We start from the raw sequence: 20,782 nt of genomic DNA on the forward strand, positions 1-20,782 counted from the left end.
CCTGGCCTAAAAGTAGTTTGCTATACAAGACAGATTGCCTTCTGTGTAGATGTGAAGGAGAGGCTTAAAGAAAGCTTTATAAGTTAGGAGATACCAGTCATTCTTTGGGAACATCAAGCTAAGACTCCAGGAACAGCACTCATCCCATGCAAAAGTGGAGGGTCCTCCAACGATTTTTATAGCATGAACGAAAGGGTTGTCCCGATTTGTAGGTTTAATGGTGGCACTCCGCCTAGCTGTTCTTTTTTTTTTTTTTTGTAGCTTATAGTCTTTTCCTTGGAGAGATTGTCCTACCAGGTGCTTTCTTGGGAGGATCTTCTCAGACACTTAATCAGCCACTCAGAACTGCTGTGAAAATAATAGAATTACGTTGGCCGTAACTGAAGTTATGATCAGGGTAGAAGAACTTCCTCATGGTCATGTTAATTTCTTCTGGGACCAGTGAGTTGGATATGTCTCAAGAGTTCAGATTTTCACATGGGAATTGATCATGTCTTTGTTAAAGCCCTATAGTAAGGCAAGAACAAATCCAGTTTAAAATCCAGTGCCTTGGGGCACCTGGGTGCCTCAAGTGTTTTGAGCATCTGATCTGGGCTCAGCTCATGATCCCAGGATCGTGGGATTGAGCCCTGTGTTGGGCTCGGTGCTTAGCATGGATCTTGCTTGGGATTCTCTGTCTCTCTCCCCTTCTGTCCCCTTTCCCTGCTTGCATTCTGTCTCTCTCCCTCTCTCTTAAAAAAAAAATCCAATGCCTTGAATTATTTTACTGCCTCTAGTAGTTTAGGGACGTAGAGGTGTTTAAATGCTTTTTGGACAAGAAAAGCAGTAGGGAAGGGAGAACAATGCTTTGAAATGAATGGTAATTTACTATTTTTAATGCCAGCAAATATTGCCAAAAAACGTCTGTCAGCAGTTTTCACACACAAATTTATTTTTAGAGAAATGCATGTTACAAATTAAAATCACCCAGTATAACAACAGTGACCCGTATCCTATTTTACAATAAATTTTGGGTAAAAAGCAGAGATTTTTGTGTCCGTGGTGTTTTTTGTAATTAAAGTTCAGAGATTAACAAGGTTGATGAATGTGGCCTGCAGCATCCATTCCTTTTATTTTATTTTTTTGTAGTTTTATGTATATTTTGAATATTATTTTTAAAAGTCTCTCATAAGATTAGGCAGTAAATGTTGCTCTATGCCTTCACAGATATTTTAATGAATTGCTCAAATTCATATGTTACATCCAAGCTTTGTTCACCGCAGAGTAGGGATGTAAACCATACTCTGGTGACTGGGAGTCTACCCCCCTACTGTGTTGATGGTGCTTACTGGGGGATAGAGTTATGCATTATTGCCATTTTGGGGGAAAACTACTTGCCAGTATATAAGTTAGGAGTATTAAAAATGTTTATACTCCTTGACTCAGTAATTCCACTTTAAAAAATCTATCCTAAGGACATAAATAGAAGAGTGATTAATGATTTACGGACAAAGATTCATGACAGCATTATCTGTAATAGCAAGGAAATACACATGTGTACGCACACATATCAAAAATGTACCTGGGGTACCTGGGTGGCTCAGTCGGTTAAGCATCTGACTTCGGCTCAGGTCATGATCTTACATGGGTTCGAGCCTGGCACTGGGCTCTGTGCTGACAGCTCGGAGCCTGGAGCCTGCTTTGGATTCTGTGTCTCCCTCTCTCTCTGCCTCTCCCCTACTCATGCTCTGTCTCTCTCAAAAATAAACAAACATTAAAAAAAAATAAATAAAAAGTAGAAAATGTACCTAATTATCCAGAAGAGAGTGACTAAAGTATGTCTATTCAATAAAGTTATCAATCACTGTTATAAATTGTGTTTATGAATTATTTAATAAGTAAAAATGATCATTAGATAAAAAATGGATAAAGCAGGTTTAAAACTGTATTGCACACATGTTATGACTGCAATTATGTACATAAACACATATACGAAAAGGATTAGAAGGAAATGCATCAAAATATTGATGTGTTATCTTAAGGTGGTAGAATTGTGTTGACTTGTTTTGGTTCATCATTTATGCATTTCCCAGATTTTCTGTTATGAATGTGTAGGGTTTTTTGGGTTTTTTTGTTTTTTGTTTTGGTCAATGAGCATTTGTAGAAACTTTCTGTTAACAATTTCCCACTTTGTGAAAGTAACATATTCAATGGAGAATATGTGAAGAAAACTTGAATATTTTGTTTAAAAATATCGTCTGGCATTATGTTAACCACATTGGGTACTTTAAAAAATTTTTAAATGAGAAAAACACTGAAGCTGAAAACATGACAGTATGATTTAAATCAGAATTCTGTTTTTAATTTTTTTAAGTTTTATTTATTTATTTATTTATTTATTATTTAGAGAGCATGAGTGGGGGAAGGGCAGAGAGAGTCAGAGAGAGAGAATCCCAAGTAGGCTCTGTGCTGTCATCACAGAGCCTGACATGGAGCTCAGACTCATGAACCTTGAGATCATGACCTGAGCCGAAACCAAGAGTTGGACGCTTAACCGACTGAGCCATCCAGGCGCCCCTGTTTTTAATGTTTGCATGAGAATATTTGAATGTTATACATGCTAGAACAAGAGGTCAGACAGCCTTTGGCAAGTGATGTGGCAAAAATGATGTGTGGAGGACTGGGCTGTTGTGATCCTACCATGGACCTTTTCTCTGTTGCCCACTGTTTCCAGATCAGAAGAGAGGGTAAGAGGAGGATAGGATAAGTATTTCTGTGCAGAGGAAATTAAAGCTGTTGTCTCTTGCCCAGGTAAATTTCTGTAGGTAGGAAAAGTGACATATGTGTTAAAGGCCATAGTTGTTTTCCAGTACCTTCTTAGTTCAAAAACTAGAAGACCAATATTAAACGTTTTCTTTTTTTTTAAACAAAGATAGAACTTTTGAAAGTGACATAGCATTGAGCAGTTTTCCAGTAGTGCTAATGGATAGATTCTGTTTTATACATCATGTCACTCTCTTTGTGGGTGAGATTGGACCTACATTACTCTTGGTGGCTGTTAAATGTAATTTTAAGGTACCCGACTCCTATAGCAATGGAATCCAGGTCCGGGTCCTCATTACCATGGTTCTCTAACAGATGGAGCAAGCTTTCTCCTTGGATAAATGTAAACCAAGTCAACAGATATTTACGTTATGGTCCTAAGTTCTTTCCAACCTCCAAAGTCAACTGGCAGCATGTTGCGAGTAACCTAATAGAAAGATAGAATTAAAAAAGGATGGTCCTGTGGGATAACTATTTAGGTAGTAATGAACTGTGAAGATTTAAAGGACAGCTGTAAAATAACTCAGCAGATCGTGTGCTAGGGTTAAAGTTGACTCTGGAATTTGTTTCACCGCTTTTTAATAAATAAATAGTTGAGGAAAGATTTGGCAAAAGGAAGAACACCCCTCCTTGTCCTCATTCTTTCAGGACAGCGTCTCCTGTTAACAAGTTGTTTGAATGTTTACTTTGCCTTGACTGCTCACCAGTGGTGTGTCAGTCCTTGCCCTTGAACCAAGTGAGAATTCAAATAAACCGAAAAAAGCTTTCACACAGCTGGCCCCTTCCGCCAATGAGTGGTACCAAAATATCCTCTCCCACTTTTAAAAGAGGTCAGCAAGAAAAAACGTAGAAGGCAATCCATGAACTGATAGTCTGTGATGTAGATACACTTAAGTTTGCAACCTGTAGATTTGGGATTGCATGCCATAGAGAAGTGAGCAGATCCCGGGAGACATTATTTGATTTCTTTTTTATTTTTTTTAATTTTCAATTTTTTGTGACACTTTGATTTGTTTAAAGTCATACTCAAGGTGCCTTTGTATTTCTACCCAGTGTTACCAATGGTTAGAATTAACCTTTGCAGGAGTGAATATGCACATAAAATTCACAGTTCTAAAATGTCATTACTGTAGCTCTTTGGCTACATTGTTGTGTTCCATAGTCACAGAAGCTGTGTCCAACCCTGGCCAAGTAGGAATGTCTGGGAGAATTTGCAGACAGAGTAACTACTCTTTGGATCCCTCATCTAACAAAGTGCCTGGCCTATCTATAGTAGACACTTTATTTTTGATTTAAGAAATCATATATATGCGTGAATAAATAAAGGAAAAAATATAGCTAGAATATGCGGAATTCACATGACATGAAAGTTCTCACTAAATACTCTTTAAGGTATTTCTGGGAATTGCATTATATTAAGGTATTACTTACATTAAAAAAAAATGTTCTGTGCCTATTTTCTGCTAGGTTTTAGAATTTACAGAGTTAAATGTGAGGCCATTCTTGCCTTCAAGGACGACAAAGTTATGTAACCAGATAAATTATAGAACACAATGATGAGTGGGATGATAGACATATGTCCAAGGTGTAGAGGCAGCACGGAGGAGGGAGAATGGATCATATTTGGAGGATGGCATAGACATTGTTAATTTTAGTAATTTTATTGTGTTTGTTGTCCATCATTCCCACTAGAAGATAAGGTGTACATTCTTGTCTGTGTTACTTGTTCCTACTCATGTATTTTTACATTGTTCTCTCTCTAGCTTCTAGAATACTGCCTGGCATGTAATTAATAAGCATTCCTTAAGTATTTGTTGCACAGATGAATGATTTTTGATAGATATCGCTAAATTCCCTCCAGAAAGAATTTACTGATTATATTTCCACCAACAATGCATGGTAGTGATTTTTACCCACATCCTTGCCTGTGCTGTTTTGTTTTTGTTTTTTATTTTTTTTTTAGCTTTACCTAAATATGCTATACTGTCTTTGTGTTACAAAAACACAAAACCAAACCTTCCCTTGACTGTCATGTGTCTACAGCAATTCTCCTTATTTTTCTGCTGCCCGTTTTTTTTTTTGTTTTTTTTTTTTGGTATGTATGTATGTATGTATGTTAAGAGAGAGAGTGCATGCATGCATGAGCAGGGAAGGGGCAGAGAGGGAGAGAGAGAGAATCCCAAGCAGGCTCTGCACTGTCAGCACAGAGCCCGACACTTGGGGCTCAATCTCATGAACTGTGAGATCATGACCTGAGTGGAAATCAAGTCAGATGTTTAACTAACTGAGCCACCCAGCACCCCTCTGCTGGCCTTGTATAGCAAGTCCTTGAAGGAGTTGTCTGTGCTTTTTTCGTTTCCTCCCTTCCCGTTCTGTTCTGAACCCACCATCAGATGTTAGTCTCCCCACCATTGAAACCACTCTTGTGTGTATCACCTGTGCCCCAACGTGTCTTCAAGATGGTGTCTCACTTTTCAGCAGTGTTTGCAACACGCCCTTCTTCTAGAAATATTTTCCATTTTTCTCCATGGACACAACATTCTCCTGGATTTCTTCCTATTTCATTGGCTGTTAGTCTCCCTTGCTGCTTCCTTGTCTGTTTGGTTTCTAAAGGTTGAAGTATTCCAAGGCTTCTGCCTGGGCTCACCTCTCCTCTGTCATACTTTCCTTAGAGCTCATCTAGCACTAAGGCTCTAATAGTTCTGGCATCTGTATTTCCAGCTCTGACTTCTCTACACAGCTCCAGACTCCTGTCTGCGACTGTGAACTTGACAGTAGTACTTGGATGCCTCATGGATATCTCAGACTTACCTTCCCAAAACGGAACGGCTGACTAACCTCCTCTTCAGTCTGTCTCCCCCTTTCCTGCCTTCCCCTCTTCAGTAAACAGAACTGTTACTGATTCTGTTACACGAAATAGTAAGTTAGCCTTGACACATCTTTTGATCATACTCTATATCCAGATCTTCAGCAAATTCTGTTGGTTTTACCTTTAGAATATATTCTGAATCTCGTTACTCTTCACCACCTCCACAGTTGACTCACTGGTCTGCCCCACCGTGTGCTCACCTCCCTCCTGAGTGATTACATTACCTCCTACTTGGTTTCCCTCTTCCCTTCCTGGCTTAGTCCCATCTAGTCTCACCACAGTGGTCTTTGGATGATCTGCAGACATGCCAAGCTTGATCCCCACACAAGTCTGCCCTTAAATCTGTTTGAACAATCCATGAGTCTGAGTCCCCCATCTGAAAAAAAGGGAAGAAACCCAGTAGCTATCTCCTGGGGTTGTTGTCTGAAGATTTCATTAGTATACACAAAACATTGAAATGCTGTCTGGCACATACTCAGCACCATGTAAACGTTTGCTGTTATTTTGTTATTACTGTGTCTATTTTAGGACTGTCAAGGGGGTGGTGGGGCATTTTGGTGGTGTTGGGTTTTCGATCCTTGTGAAATGTGCAAACAAATGCACTAAAGGCAGTTGAACATGTTCATTTGAGATGATTGATTCTGTACAATAAGAGGCATCCTAGTACCTTGGAAGGATGAGCAGAGCTTCCATGTTTATTTAGTGTCTGGAGATTGGTTTGTGAATCGGGGAGATACGGACCATTAAGTGCCTTGTATTTGCCGCACTCTATACAGAGCTTTCAAAATCGACGGCAGCCATCATGCTCACAACCCTGACTACTCAGATACAAGATTTCAGCTGTTTTGGGGTGTTTAGATGACCTTTTCTTTCTCTCTTTCTTCTTCTTCTTCTTCTTTTTTTTTTTCCTGGATGTCTTTTAGTGAGCCAAAGCCTGGAAGTCTGTCCTACCTGCTTCTGTAATCTGGCGCTATGCATCCAGATCCTCAGCCCTTACAGACACTGCTGTATGTTGTTACTCTTGCGATCCTGTGTCCTTCCGTGAATTCAGGTAAGAGCTGAAGAATGGTTGTGTTTTTGTTTTTTTCAGGTTTTAAATTTTAATCCCAGTATAGTTACCATGCAGTGTTCTATTAGTTTTCAGAATATAATATAGCGATTCAGCAGTTCTCTATATGGCTCAATGCTTGTCATCAGTCCCCAGGAATGGTCATGTCTTTTTGTTGTGGTTGTTGTTGTTTAAGTTTTTACTTAATTTATTTTGAGAGGGACAGAGAGAGAACGAACAAGTGGGGAAAGGGCAGAGAGGAGAGACAGAGCCCCAATCAGGCTTCATGTTGTCAGTGTGGGGCCTGAACTCACTGCACTGCAAAATCATGCCCCGAGCTGAGATCAAGAGTCGGACACCCAGGGTGCCTGGGTGGCTCAGTCAGTTGAACGTCCGACTTTGGCTCAGGTCACGATCTCACAGTCCGTGAGTTCGAGCCCCGCATCGGGCTCTGTGCTGACAGCTCAGAGCCTAAAGCCTGCTTTGGATTCTGTGTCTCCCTCTCTCTCTGCCCCTTCCCTGCTTGCGCTCTGTGTCTGTCTCTCCCCAAAATAAATAAACAGTAAAAAAAAAAAAGTCAGACATCCAACAGACTGAGCCACCCAGGCACCCCAAGAATGGTCATGTCTTAACTGAAGCTTTTCCTCATCTTAATCCTAATCCTATACAAAACAGACTTCAGCTTCAAATCTTTGCTGATAATAATGATTTCCAAAGACGTTTCTAAGATTTGTTTGACCCCGCCAAATTACTTAAAAACTGATTAATTCAGCAATTTAAGGATCTCTTAGTAGTGCTTCTGGGCACTGGCAGGCCTTCCCATCATTGTCCTTATAAATTCATTCCTCTTGTTGCCTTAAAAACAAATATTGTCCTAGCCTGCTCTTTTCCGTAAGAGGATATGTTACAAATATCTGATTTTGGAGATTATAACAGGAATAAAATGCTGACTACATACGACCGAAGAAATTTTAGAATCAGCACATATCAGTGCTCGTCTTGGAGCAAGAGAACTTGGTTCAAATCCCAGATCTGCCACTTTCTCGCCTGAGCTTGTCTGAGATTCTCTCTGCTTCTGGGTCACTGAAAAGCTTAAAAGTGTTTAGTGTTAAATGTGTTTATAAGCCCAAGCCCACATGCATCTCTAGTAATTTTAGGTCTGTGGAGAGATTTCTTTGTAAGTATATAGAAATGCGAGTGATGTTTATTCATTAAGTAATATTTGTTGTCTCTGTTAAGAATATTTTATAACTATATTGGATTTGTAAGCAAAAATCTTGGCTCGCTGGTTTTATTTCTGTTTTTGTTTTGCTAAACAGCCACCTCAGATTTAGTCAAGAGAGGCACTTCCCTTAATCTTCATATCTAATTAAATATCCTGCGAAAGTAGAGTCAGGAATTTATTGGTCTTTTTTTTTTTTTTTTTGGAAGTACTTTATTCCCCCAGATTAACAGTATTCTTGTCCCCCCCACTCTTTTGGGGGGTGGAGGGGGATTTGTTTTGTATGTTAGTGTAAGAATTCACCCTCTCCCCCAAGTTGCTGAGGAAAAGGTCTAACAAATGAAACTATTCTAAACACCAAATAAAAATATTAAGATCGATGCTCCAAAAAAGGGTAGACTGTATTTCAGCCTGGCTTCCTAATGTTCTGCTTCTGCTTTCCTAGAAGTTGAATGTTATTTTCTATTAAAGTTGAATGTTATTTTCTATTTTCTATTCTTTCTTTCTAGGAAAGAAGACCGTAGCCACTATTTATACAATAATTTACTCTTTAAAATCAAGTGCTTAGTAATGTAGTAGAGAATTCTTTTTACTTTGCAAGTTATCTTCAGTTTTTCATATATATTTTTTTAAATTATTTTTGAGAGAGAGAGAGAGAGTGTGAGCAGGGGAGGGGCAGAGAAAGAGGGAGACACAGAATCCGAAGCGGGCTCCAGGCTCTGAGCTATTGGCACAGAGCCCGATGCGGGGCTTGAACTCGTGAACCGCGAGATCATGACCTGAGCCAGAGTTGGACACTTAACTGACTGAGCCGCTCAGGAGCCCCTCAGATTCTTGACTTCCATTTCTCAGAAGCTACTTCGTACACAGAGCAGTTTGCTTTTTCTCACTTAAAGAATTGGTATTTTGTCGGATTTACACCATAAGGTTTTTCATCTATTCTACCCTGGTCCTTAAGTCCTAGCTTCACGCGTTGCCCTTTTTTACTTCCAAAAATAGTCATATCAGAATGTTCCTAGAACTTGTACAAGCATTAAGAACTGTAACACGTATGGATAAAATACGGAATTGCCTCTGGTTCCATAGATTCAGATGAAATGCATTCAATGTACTCTTCTCTCTCCCCTTACCTCCTTTCTCTCCTGTTCTCCCCACCTCTTTGCACGTGGGAACGTTTCCTGGTAGACTTGGCACCATCTTTTATTTCTGAGCCACTGTCCGCTGTCCAGAGACTTGGTGGACCCGTAGTACTCCATTGTTCTGCTAAGCCTGTGACCGCTCATATCTCATGGTTGCATAATGGAAAAAGACTGGATAGAAACATGGAACAGATTAAGATGCAACAGGGGACTTTGACTATTCTGTCCCTTAATCCCTCCCTTTCGGGTTCCTACCAGTGCGTTGCCAACAATAGCATCGGAGCAATTGTGAGCGGCCCTGCAACAGTATCTACTGCTGGTGAGTTTAATTTTATCCCTCAGATTTATGCTTTTTCCTAGAAACTAGAATGCTGGTACTTGCATGTGTGAATAGAGGGAAGAGCGTGGGCTTTGGAGTAAACACATAGCGTCCTCATCTCAGCCTTGACTCTCACTGTTGAGCTGGGGGAAATGCACTTGAACCTCCGTGAGCTTGGCCTCCTGTCTTCCCGTGTAACAGGGGCATGGAAGTAACTCTTACATGGTTAGGAGAGTTTTCTAATGCAAATTCTGAATTTCTTTGCGAATATTTAGAGGTCCTTTAATAGCAGCAGCAACAAAAAAGCTGTTGTCAACTTTGACACTCAGTTGTTTCATGCAGTCCCGTATCTCGCTCACATCTAATTGTTTTATTTGTCTTGATCACTGAGTGATTTTAGTTTATTTAATTGAAACCAGGCTAAAGAAGGAGGAATGAAATCACTGACTGTAGAGAAAGGAATGTCGGGTATTGAACTTATGGAAAATCTGGAACGTGGTGGTTTTCTTAGTAGGTTTGAGCCATCTGCCTTTCAAATGGTGATGGCTTCCAGTAATGGAAGATGTCTTTGTCGGGGCACCCCTATTTACAGAAGAAATCTGGATCCCTCAGGAGTAGTGAGTTTGTCGTAACTGAGAAGAGTAAATGTTTTCGTAGAGCTTTGACCCATGGACAGCTCCAGGACTCACACGGGAAGGCTGAACTCCTAGTGGCAGGCGGCTGGATGCTTTCAGCACTGCAGATCATAAAGAACCCTTCCACGCAGGCTCCATCTGTAGCGAACTCTTAGTAGTGAGAGGAATTGGGTTTGTTCCTGAAAGCCATTTTATTGCAGTGTGAGTAGCGACAAACAGCATAAAGATGCGTAGGGAAAGTGGGTGTTAATGAGGGACTGGATTGGAAAAGGATGTCTCTTGACAGAATGGGAATGACTATGCTTTATGGTTCTCATCCATGTTTTAAGGGCCGCTTGCTTGTTTGTCTTGTAGTCTCCTGGAAGCGTTGGCTTCTGGAAAAGGGTGCCGTGACTTAGCTCTAGGCCTCAACCGGGCATCTCTACTCCAGCCCCTTCCTGAGATAAAAAAATCACGCTCCTCTGTGAACTGGGGTTAGCTGCCGCAAACGGCCGCGTTGCAAGATGTGGCTTCTAGTTTTTAAACTTCCTTGGGGAGCGTTCACATTTGCATTGATTAATCAATTAATTTTCTACTTATTTACTTATGTATTTTAGTTCTTGGTGATTTTGGTTCACCAACAAAGCAGGTTATTACAGCGGAAGAAAAGAGTACCGGTTTCATTGGCTGCAAAGTACCAGATAGTAACCCCAAGGCTGAGGTGCGCTATAAAATCCGGGGAAAGTGGCTGAAACATTCCACAGGTGAGACCTTCAGCAAAAAGCCAGTGGTACCCACAGAACAAATGTCATGAAGCAACTTGCTGTTGAACTCCGTGTCCTAAGGACTGTGGCTACAAAAATGCATAAGCTATATTGCCTCTACTCTCAGAAGTCGGAAGAAGACCGGCATGAGTGGTTACACTGTAGAAATGATTACAATCCCAGATTCCCTCCATTCATTCAGGGTTCCACTCGGATATTTCTTCCTCTGAGAAGACCTCCCTCATCATGGCTCTATGTAAAATACCATGCCATGCCCCATTGCTCTGTGTCCCCTTTACTTAGCTGCTTTTTAAAGTTTCCACAGTATTGTAATAGACAGATTTCTGGTTGTTTGTCTGTTATTTATCCCTTTCTTTGCGGCCCCCATTTCCTGCACTGGAATGTTGGCTGCATGAGTGCAGGGCTTGCAGTCTGCTTTCTTTATTGTATCACTTGTGCCTGGATCAATACAGGCACCCAGTGTGTGTTTGCTGAGAAAAAAATGAACGGGTAGACATGAGTGGACACTGGCGGATCAGTGAGTGCTGTCCGGAGAGGTTTGCTCAAGGTGGGGGCTGTGGGCATTGTATCTCTTTCTACATATGCTTGTGCTTTCAGTGGGCTCAACAAATGGTCTGAGGTCAGATGTTTCTGATGGGTTCGATTTTGTTACTCTAGAACTATTGACTCTCCCCCCACCCCCCCGCCTTGACTTCCCCTTTCTTTCACTTAATAAATTTTCTCTGATTGTTGCTGCTGTTCTGATGTCTAAATTGAAAGGACGACTGCTAGCCTTTGTTTTCATTGGGGTCTTTCATATAGAGGCCTAACTGCATTCCCTTCTTTCCTCAGAGAAGTACTTAATCCTTCCATCAGGGAATCTTCAGATTCTGAATGTATCTTCAGAGGACAAGGGATCATATAAGTGTGCAGCTTTTAATCCTGTCACTCATGAATTAAAAGTTGAACCCATTGGCCGAAAGCTTCTTGTCAGTCGTAAGTATTTGGGAGAATAACGGTAACCAGAAGCATTCCTCAGGAGAAGCTTCCTCAGAAGCATTCTTTAGAAAGCACTGGAAAATCAGAGTGAATTTTTCTTGCAGATCCTATTTGCTTATCATAAGAAAGTCTTATAAAAAATTAAATACACGAATGCATTATAGTATAGTACTGTACATGTGTTTAAAAGATAATGAATTTTTAATTCATTGATTAATTTTTAAAAATATTTATGTATTTATTTATTTTGAGAGAGAGGGAGAGAGTGTGACCAGGGGAGAGTCGTGGGGCAGGGGGCAGAGGATCCAAAGTGAGCTCTGTGCTAATAGCAGAGAGCCCAATGTGGGGCTTGAACTCATGAACCGTGAGATCATGACCTGAGCCAAAGTTGGATGCTGAACCGACTGAGCCACCCATGCGCCTCCCCGGCCCCCGGCCCCCGCCCCCCCCCCCCCCCCCCCCCGCCCCGATAATGAATTTTTAGAAGAGAATTTTGGTCAGGATGACAGAGTGGAAACCAGACGGAGAACTTGACCCTTTGCTCAAATAAAAAGAAATAGTAGAGACAATATAACTTTATAACAGTGGTAATCAAATTGGTGGCTAACTGAATTATGAAAAATTAATAGCTGTTCTCTTTCAGCTGACAGTAGTCATAGCTGATTTTGAGATTATGGTGGCCGAACTCAGCTAGAACCAGTGGTCAAAGCACAACGAAGTGGTGGTTTCTGGATTGGTCAAAAATTCTGCATATCTAAACTGCTAATGCAGAGATAGCCCTAAGGGGCCACAAAGTGTTTTCATCTTAATTCTCCACTAAAAATGTATTAAGCTACCATGTAGGACCTTGTGGCATAAAGAAGAATAAATGGGGAGATGAGAAAGCTTGCAGATTTGGTAAGGAACAGATTGGAAGTGGATGTTTAATAATGACATTTTTTGGTTCCCTTCTTTTTCCAGGCCCTTCTTCCGACAATTTTCACATTCTTCACCCCACCTTTTCACAGGCACTAGCTGTGCTTTCTCATAGCCCCGTCACCCTGGAGTGTGTGGTGAGTGGGGTCCCAGTTTCTCAAGTGCACTGGCTGAAGGACGGTCAGGACGCTGTGCCGGGAAGCAACTGGCGAAGGTTGCATTCCCATCTTGCCACAGACAGCATTGACCCGGTGGACTCTGGAAACTATTCTTGTATAGTGGGAAACAAGTCTGGAGACGTAAAACATGTGACTTACGTGGTTAATGTGCTTGGTAAGACGTTACTTCTTAAATTGCTTTTCGGGTCAGGCTATTTTTCTGGTCTAACTGATGTTTGAATGGAAGATCTATTTGGGAACTATAAATGACACGTAAATAACGTCTTCACGTATGATGTCACAAGAAGCTTCGTTTTTTTGTTTTTTTTTTAAAGGACTGCTGATTTCAGCAGTATTTCTTGGTGGCACAGAACATTTCACTTGGGATGTTTATGGGAACCTCCCCCTCAACCTGGTTATGCAACACAAAGCTTGTTCTTCCTTCCTAATGATGTGGAAGATTCTAGGCTGTGTCAGTGTGTTGGACCTAGTAGGAGTACCTAACAGTACTGACTAGAAAAGGTCACCTCAAAAAGAAATCTATTTCATTTTATTTTCCCTTAAGGAATGCTTTCACTGTATTATCTGCATTATTTCCACCCACATTGCTGTGTATATACTCTTTATCTCAAAGCTTTTCCTTCCTTTTTTTTTCCAGTTCCCTGTCTCACTGTCATGTCTAGCACCAGAAAATGTTTTCCTTTATCAAAACAGATTTTCATGAAAGCCAGAAAAAAATAGGTTGTAAGTGGTTTCATAGTAAATATAGTTGCTGTAAACCTTCTGCATGTGTTTATTTGCAACATAGGTAACCCTGGAATTAAGTAAGTGTATGGCAAATGAGATTTAAAGTGCCGTGATAATCAGGTCTAAGTTAATATGCATAATCATGTAATTTGGGCATATGTTACCAATGTTGCTAAATGATTTACCTGGTCTAGGAAAAAGTGGCTTGATGGATAGTAAAGGAAGTTTCCTGCCCAGTATAACATCTAGCCTAACGGCAGAATTGACCATAAAAAGAATTTAACCTGTGAATAAACATTCTTCTTTTGACTCTTGTTTAGTGTGAAATCATGGGAAACTACTTATTTCAAACAAATCACCTGAAACAAATGCTCAGGGAAGCCCAAGATGTATGTGTGTGTGTGTGTGTGTGTGTGTGTGTGTGTGTGTGAGAGAGAGAGAGAGAGAGAGAGAGAAACAGACAGAGAGAGAGAGAGAGAGAGAGAGAGAGAGAGAGAAGTGGGTGGGAAGATCTAGAAAAAGAGACTATGAAATATTAGTAACATATGGTTTATTTGATTAGAAGGAAGTTCAAATACATTTCTAATTTTGTCTTGATGACCATAGCAGGTAGGAGAATGTGAGTAAACAATGCAATTTGATTTCAACTAGTTATTGGTAGAGAGATTTTATGTGTCTTGTGTGATAATTTAAAAAGTACCTCTTAAGGGCTAGAGTTTAATTTATATGTTTTATTTTTAGAAAATGCTTCAATTTCTAAAGGACTGCAGGATCAGACAGTCTCTCTGGGTGCCACAGTACAATTTACTTGTGAGATTCATGGGAACCCAACTCCAAACCGTACCTGGTTTCATAACGCACAACCTGTTCATCCTTCCCCACGACATCTAACTGTAGGAAACAGACTGAAAATCAGTGGTGTTACCATGGAAGATTCTGGGCTGTATCAGTGTGTAGCAGATAATGGGATTGGATTCATACAGTCTACTGGGAGACTTGAAATTGAAAAAGGTAGGCTTTTGGGTCCAGAAATCATAGGAAGTTTTACTTTACAGATAGGCTTTTGTTTTGGTTAAAAATTAAATCATTTTCACTAGAGAACATAATTCCATTACCATAAAGGAACTATGCCTATTTTCCATGTTCCTTTCTAGTTGCAGATGGGCATTTCCATGAAGAGGCAATATTATTTGATTAACTTCATTAAAAAAGTTTTTTTTTAAATTATTTTTTTCAAAAGATACTATAGTTTATTTTTTTTTATTTTTTTAAATTTTTTTAACGTTTATTTATTTTTGAGACCGAGAGAGACAGAGCATGAACAGGGGAGGGGCAGAGAGAGAAGAAGACACAATCTGAAACGGGCTCCAGGCTCTGAGCGGTCAGCACAGAGCCCGACGCGGGGCTCGAACTCACGGACTGCGAGATCATGACCTGGGCCAAAGTCGGACGCTCAATCGACTGAGCCACCCAGGCGCCCCAAAAGATACTATAGTTTAAAAGGCATATGGTAAAAGTCTCTCATTTCTATTCCCTGGCCAGCCATATTGCCTTTAGAACTAACCAGTTTTATCAGTGTCTTTAATGTCCTTGTGTGTATATATACAATCACACACAATGTGTCTGTGTGCACTTAATAACATCTTTTTCCCCCCCGTAAATGGAGGTAGTATTCCTCAGAGTTTTTTATTTACCATATCTTTGATATCTTCCCAGATGGTTCATTAAACAGTGTTTTCATTCTTTTTCAAATGACTGCTTATTAAGGAGTTCTATAATGAATGTCCCTCTGCATAGATTATTTTGCACAGGTGTAAATATCTATAGAATAGATTTCTGGAAATGAATTTGCTGAATGAAAGCATCTTTGTTTGGTAATTTTGGTAGATATCACCGAGTTGCTCTGCAAAATTGTTACTGGTTTTTATTCTTACTGACCAGCAATGTGTATCTGCCTGTCTCCTCATATCCTCACCAGGGCAAGGTGTTAAATCTTTGCCCATCTGATAGTTTAAAAAAAAAAAATACCTTTTGGTCTGTATTTATATTACTATGAGTGAAGTTGGGCTTCCTATCATATGTTTATGAGTCATTTGAATTTGTTTTCCTATGTACTGACTGTTCATTGTCTTTTGTCCATTTTAAAAATTAGATTGTTGGTCATTTTTCTTGTGGATTGGTAGGAATTCTATATTAGGGATATTAATCTTTTGCCTATGAGTTATAAATATTTCAAGTGTCAAAGAATCAGTGTGATACAGACCAATTCTCTGACCTTGGTGCAATTATTTTAGAAGTTAATAGTAAAAGTCATTTTTAACTGGCATATATTTGGAAATGTAAAATTATGCTTCTCAATAACAGAGAAAAAACTGCAGTGCAATGTGAAAATGCCACAGATTGAATTGTGTGGGATGTAGTAAAAATGGAATTTACATGGGAATGTATAGCCTTAAATGCTTGTAAAAGAAAACTAGTAAGACTGAAAATAAGGAAGCAGAGGAAAAGAGATACTAAAGGGCAGAAATCAATTGAATAGAAAATGAAGATAAAATGGAGAGGATCAGTAAAGAAAAAAGTTGGTTCTTTGCAAATCTAATAAAATGGACCTACCTTTGTGGCAAAATACAAATAAACAGTTTTAGGAATAAAAAGTACAAGTCTTGTAGAGATTAAAAATAATAAATAAAGGTAAAGATAAAATAAAAGATAAAGATATATTGTGATAAACTTTATGTCAACAGTTTACAATGTTCTAGGAAATAGACAGATTCTTAGGAAAAATACGACTTAGTAAGGATGACTTAAAAGAAATTAAAAAGCCTATGTAGTCCTGTACTCATGAAGGAAACTGATTAGGGGTTTAAAATCTTCCCACAGAGAAAACACCAGGCCATATAGGTTTTATGGAGAGGTTTACGAAACTTACAAGTAACAGACCATTCCAAATATTACACAAACTCTTCCAGAGAAAAGTAAAAACTGGGAACTCTCCAGTCCTTATGATTTTGATTCTAAAATCACAAAGGAATGGCATAAGAAAGGAAAACCAAAGGCCAATCTCATTTATGAACATAGATACAAAAATCTTATGAAAATATTAGCAAGCCATCAATATTTAAAAAAGGAAATACATCTTAACTAAGGAGTCAGCCTAGGAATCAGTCAGAAAATTTAAAGTGTCATTCATCTGGATTGAATAGAGGCAGGAAAACATTTGACACAATTCAATATCCATGTTAGACACACTTAGAAAAATAGAAATAAAAGGAAATTTTCTTAATCTGATAAAGAGTATTTAACAAAAACTTACAAGAAACATCACTTTTATGGTGAAATGTTGGAAGCATTCTCTTTAAAATCTCTTTTATTGGGGCACCTGGGTGGCTCAGTTGGTTAAGTGTCCAACTTTGGCTCAGGTCATGATCTCACCATTCATCAATTCAGGCCCCACCTCAGGCTCTGTGCTGACAGCTTAGAGCCTGGAGTCTGCTTTGGATTCTGTGTCACCCTCTGTCTCTGCCCCTTCCTGCTCACACTCTGTCTCTCTCTCTCAAGAATAAATAAACAGTAAAAAAATAAATAAATAAAATCTTTTATTTGCCATCATACTGGAGACTCTGATCAGCACAGAATGACACAAAATATGTAAATAAAATAAAATATATAAGGATAGGAAAGAAAAAAATCAAACCCATAACTGCCATGATTGCCAATACAGAGAATTCTCAATTTGCTGGCAAATTATTAGAAATAATAAAGGCACTTAGCAAGGTATCTGGACGAAGACCAATAAAGAAGAATCGGTGTCTTTCTATATACCAGTGCATTAGTCACGCTTCTCCAGAGAAACAAACCCAGTAGGATATATAAGATATAAATAAGAGGTGGTTTATAATAGGAATTGGCTCACATGATTATGGGGGTTGAGAAATCCCATAGTCTATCCTCTATACACTGGAGAAGGAGGAAAGCCAATAGTGTAATTCATTTGTGAGGTGGTGGAGAGCCTGTTGGTTTAAGTCTTGACCAAAGTCCAAAAGCTGGAGAACCAGAAGCGCTGATGTCCAGTGTTCGAGGGCAGGAGAAGGTGGATCAGCTTAAGCAGAGAGAAAGAATTCACCTTTACTCTGCATTTTTGCTCTACAGCGTGCTCAGCAGATTGGATGTTGCTCACCCGCGTTGGGCAGTGCCATCTGCTATACTCTGTTCACCAATTCAAATGCTAATCTCTTCTGGAAGCACTCTCGCAGACCCACCCAGTTATGTGGACATCCCTTCGTCCAATCAAGTTGATACATAAAATTAACCACTATAGCCAACAACAGGCAGAAAATATAATTTAAAAGTCACCTTTTAATATTAGCAACATTTAAAAAGACCAAGGTATCCTAGAAAGATATACCAGTTGGTACATACCGAAATTCAGTATTACACAGTTGTCAGGTCTTTCCAGAAACTTCCTGTAACTTCATGCAATTCCAATTAAAATCTTATTTGGATATTTTGAGGACATTGACAAACTGATTCTGGGATTTATATGCATGACCAAAGGCCCAAGAATAGTTAAGGCATGCTGAAAGAAGAAGAAAAACACAGGGACTTATTTTTACAGGTATTAGAACATATATAAAAATCTGTGGTAACTAAGATATATTGTATTGGTGCAGGAACAGATAGGCTATTGAAACAAGACAAAGACCCACCAAGAAGACATTTGCACCTAAGGATTTGACTTAGGTGGCATTGCAGATTACCAAGAGGAGGACATCCATTTCAAGTGTGGATGTGGGATAATTGCTCATCAAAATGGAGAAAAAGAAATGAAATCTCTAACTCGTAATGTGTATAAAGACAAATTACCAGTGGATTAAAGACCTATCTGTGCAAGGCAAGATGGCAGAGTTTTTGAAGAAAATGCAGGAGACATCTATCTGATTGGATATAACTTAACATTTTAGGCTAATTTTTTTTAAAAGATTGATATGACTACATTGAAATTAGAACATCCTTATTAATAAAGAATACCATTAAAAATGAAAAGGGGCGCCTGGGTGGCTCGGTCGGTTAAGCGCCTGACTTCGGCTCAGGTCATGATCTCATGGTCCGTGAGTTCGAGCCCCATGTCGGGCTCTGTGCTGACTGCTCAGAGCCTGGAGCCTGTTTCAGATTCTGTGTCTCCCTCTCTCTCTGCCCCTCCCCTGTTCATGCTCTGTCTCTCTCTGTCTCAAAAATAAATAAACGTTAAAAAAAAATTAAAAAAAAAAAAATGAAAAGAAAAGCAGGGGCCCCTGGGTGGCTCAGTTGGTTAAGCGTCCGACTTAAGCTCAGGTCATGATCTCGTGGTCCGTGAGCTCGAGGCCCGCGTCGGGCCCTGTGTTGACAGTTCAGAGCCTGGAGCCTGCTTCTGATTCTGTGTCTCCCACTCTTTCTGCCCCTCCCCCACTCATGCTCTGTCTCTCTCTCAAAAATGAATAATGTTAAAAATTTTTTTTTAAAAAAGCAATAAACTGTGAGAAGATATTAGCAGCATATATAACGAATAACAGAACACTAGCTGGAATATACAAAGAACTCTGAAACCATTACAAAAAAGATAAATGACCCAACAGAAAAATGGACAAAAAGCATTTCAAAGAGGAGGAAAAATACCAGTGACACATAAACACGTGAAAAGATGTTCAAGCTCATTAGTACTCAGGAGAGTGCAGTTTATGACCAGTGAGACAGCATCTTACACTTTCTAGATTGGCAGAGATTCGGGAATCTAACCATACCGAGTGTTGGTTTTGTCAAAGGTAGGAAGTAATGCTGGAGAAAGAGAAGGATGCACTGGAGAAAATTCCATTTGTAATCGATATTCCATAGTAGGCACACTTAAAAATGGCTCCAGAGAATACCTGGGACCAAAAGGAAAGAGAGTTAGTTTAGAGACAAAAAATGTTGTTTGTGTAACATGATAAGAAATACACTCGTCGACTTTCACTCAGAACAGATCTCTCTCCCAGGCTTTTTGTAATCAGAGGTTCCCCCTGGAATGAACTATTTTTGTGAAGGAATATTATTTTGTTTTATGCTCCTTGACACCTTTTTCATGGCTTCACCTGTTTTATACTTAACAGCAAATGAGTATAGGAAACCCTTTTTTTTCCCTAAAGGACAGGAAGTCTGTGTAGGAAATGTCCAGGAGCCCACAATTAAGAATTCTACTTTTTAGGGACAGTTTTACGTGGTGAAAGTTGAGAAGAGAATTAACAAGGAGGGGGTTATCTTTGTTTTAGTTATTACTGTCATATATCCCTGTTTGCCCATGTCTTTGCAAACACTTGTTTCAGTGAATGAATGTGTTCTCCATACTGTTCTGCATGTAAAACATTGTTTAGGGGATGGTAACCAGATTTATTGTGGTGATCATTTGCCAATGTGTATCCATATGTTAAATCATGATGTTGTGCACCTGAAACTAATGTTATATGTCGATTATACTTCAATTAAAAAAAAACACTGTTAAGAAATACATGTACGAAAGATGCTTTTAAGGCTGTTACTTGGGCACGACATGGATAACATTTATGCAAGAAGATGAATTTATTTTGCATTGTAGGTACTATAATCTTAATTATGTGTGTGTATTTGTGTGTGAATTACTGTTTTAATAGGCAGTGGACTCAAGCCAGTTATAATTACAGCACCAGCAAGTACAAAGGTGGTAGATGGAGACTTTGTTACTCTGTCCTGCAATGCCACTGGGGTGCCAGTCCCAGTCATGCGTTGGTATGACAGGCACGGGTTGATAACCAGCCATCCGTCTCAAGTGCTCAGATCAAAATCCCGGAAATCACACTTACGACCTGGGGGCTATGACCTGGAGCCTGTCTACCTCATCATGTCCCGAGCTGGCTCAAGCTCTCTGTATATTCAGGCCATCACTCAGGAGCATGCTGGGAAATACATCTGCGAAGCCACAAATGAACATGGTGCCACACAGTCGGAGGCAGTCCTCACAGTTGGTGAGTTGCCATTAGTACTTTTTCTCGGGTGATTAGCTTCCTCTGATTGTAGGGGATAAAGTGCTTTGAAGTATGTTTTTTTCATGAGTCCAGCAATCTCTGAATATATATATATATATATATTCAGAGATATATATATATATTTTTTTTTTTTTTTTTTTTTTTTTTTTTTTTTT

General features: G+C 39.5%; 1 protein-coding gene across 4 annotated transcripts in view; it reads left to right on the forward strand.

The window, feature by feature from the left end:
• The window catches only part of CDON (cell adhesion associated, oncogene regulated), a 101,506-nt gene that overhangs the window by 28,526 nt on the left and 52,198 nt on the right, over window positions 1–20,782 (forward strand). For 2 of the 4 annotated variants that reach the window (XM_049654690.1, XM_049654693.1), the window contains exons 2-8: window positions 6,595–6,722; window positions 9,127–9,399; window positions 10,631–10,777; window positions 11,630–11,773; window positions 12,737–13,024; window positions 14,338–14,607; window positions 20,256–20,606. In XM_049654690.1, coding sequence (XP_049510647.1) covers window positions 6,644–6,722; window positions 9,127–9,399; window positions 10,631–10,777; window positions 11,630–11,773; window positions 12,737–13,024; window positions 14,338–14,607; window positions 20,256–20,606 — 1,552 coding nt within the window. In that variant the 5' untranslated portion in view covers window positions 6,595–6,643. Of the gene's footprint in view, window positions 1–6,594; window positions 6,723–8,477; window positions 9,400–10,630; window positions 10,778–11,629; window positions 11,774–12,736; window positions 13,025–14,337; window positions 14,608–20,255; window positions 20,607–20,782 lie in introns of those variants that run through there. The other 2 variants (XM_049654689.1, XM_049654703.1) reach the window with 1 other exon arrangement.

Source organism: Panthera uncia, chromosome D1, assembly GCF_023721935.1.
Source record: "Panthera uncia isolate 11264 chromosome D1, Puncia_PCG_1.0, whole genome shotgun sequence".
NCBI classification, from domain to species: domain Eukaryota; kingdom Metazoa; phylum Chordata; class Mammalia; order Carnivora; family Felidae; genus Panthera; species Panthera uncia.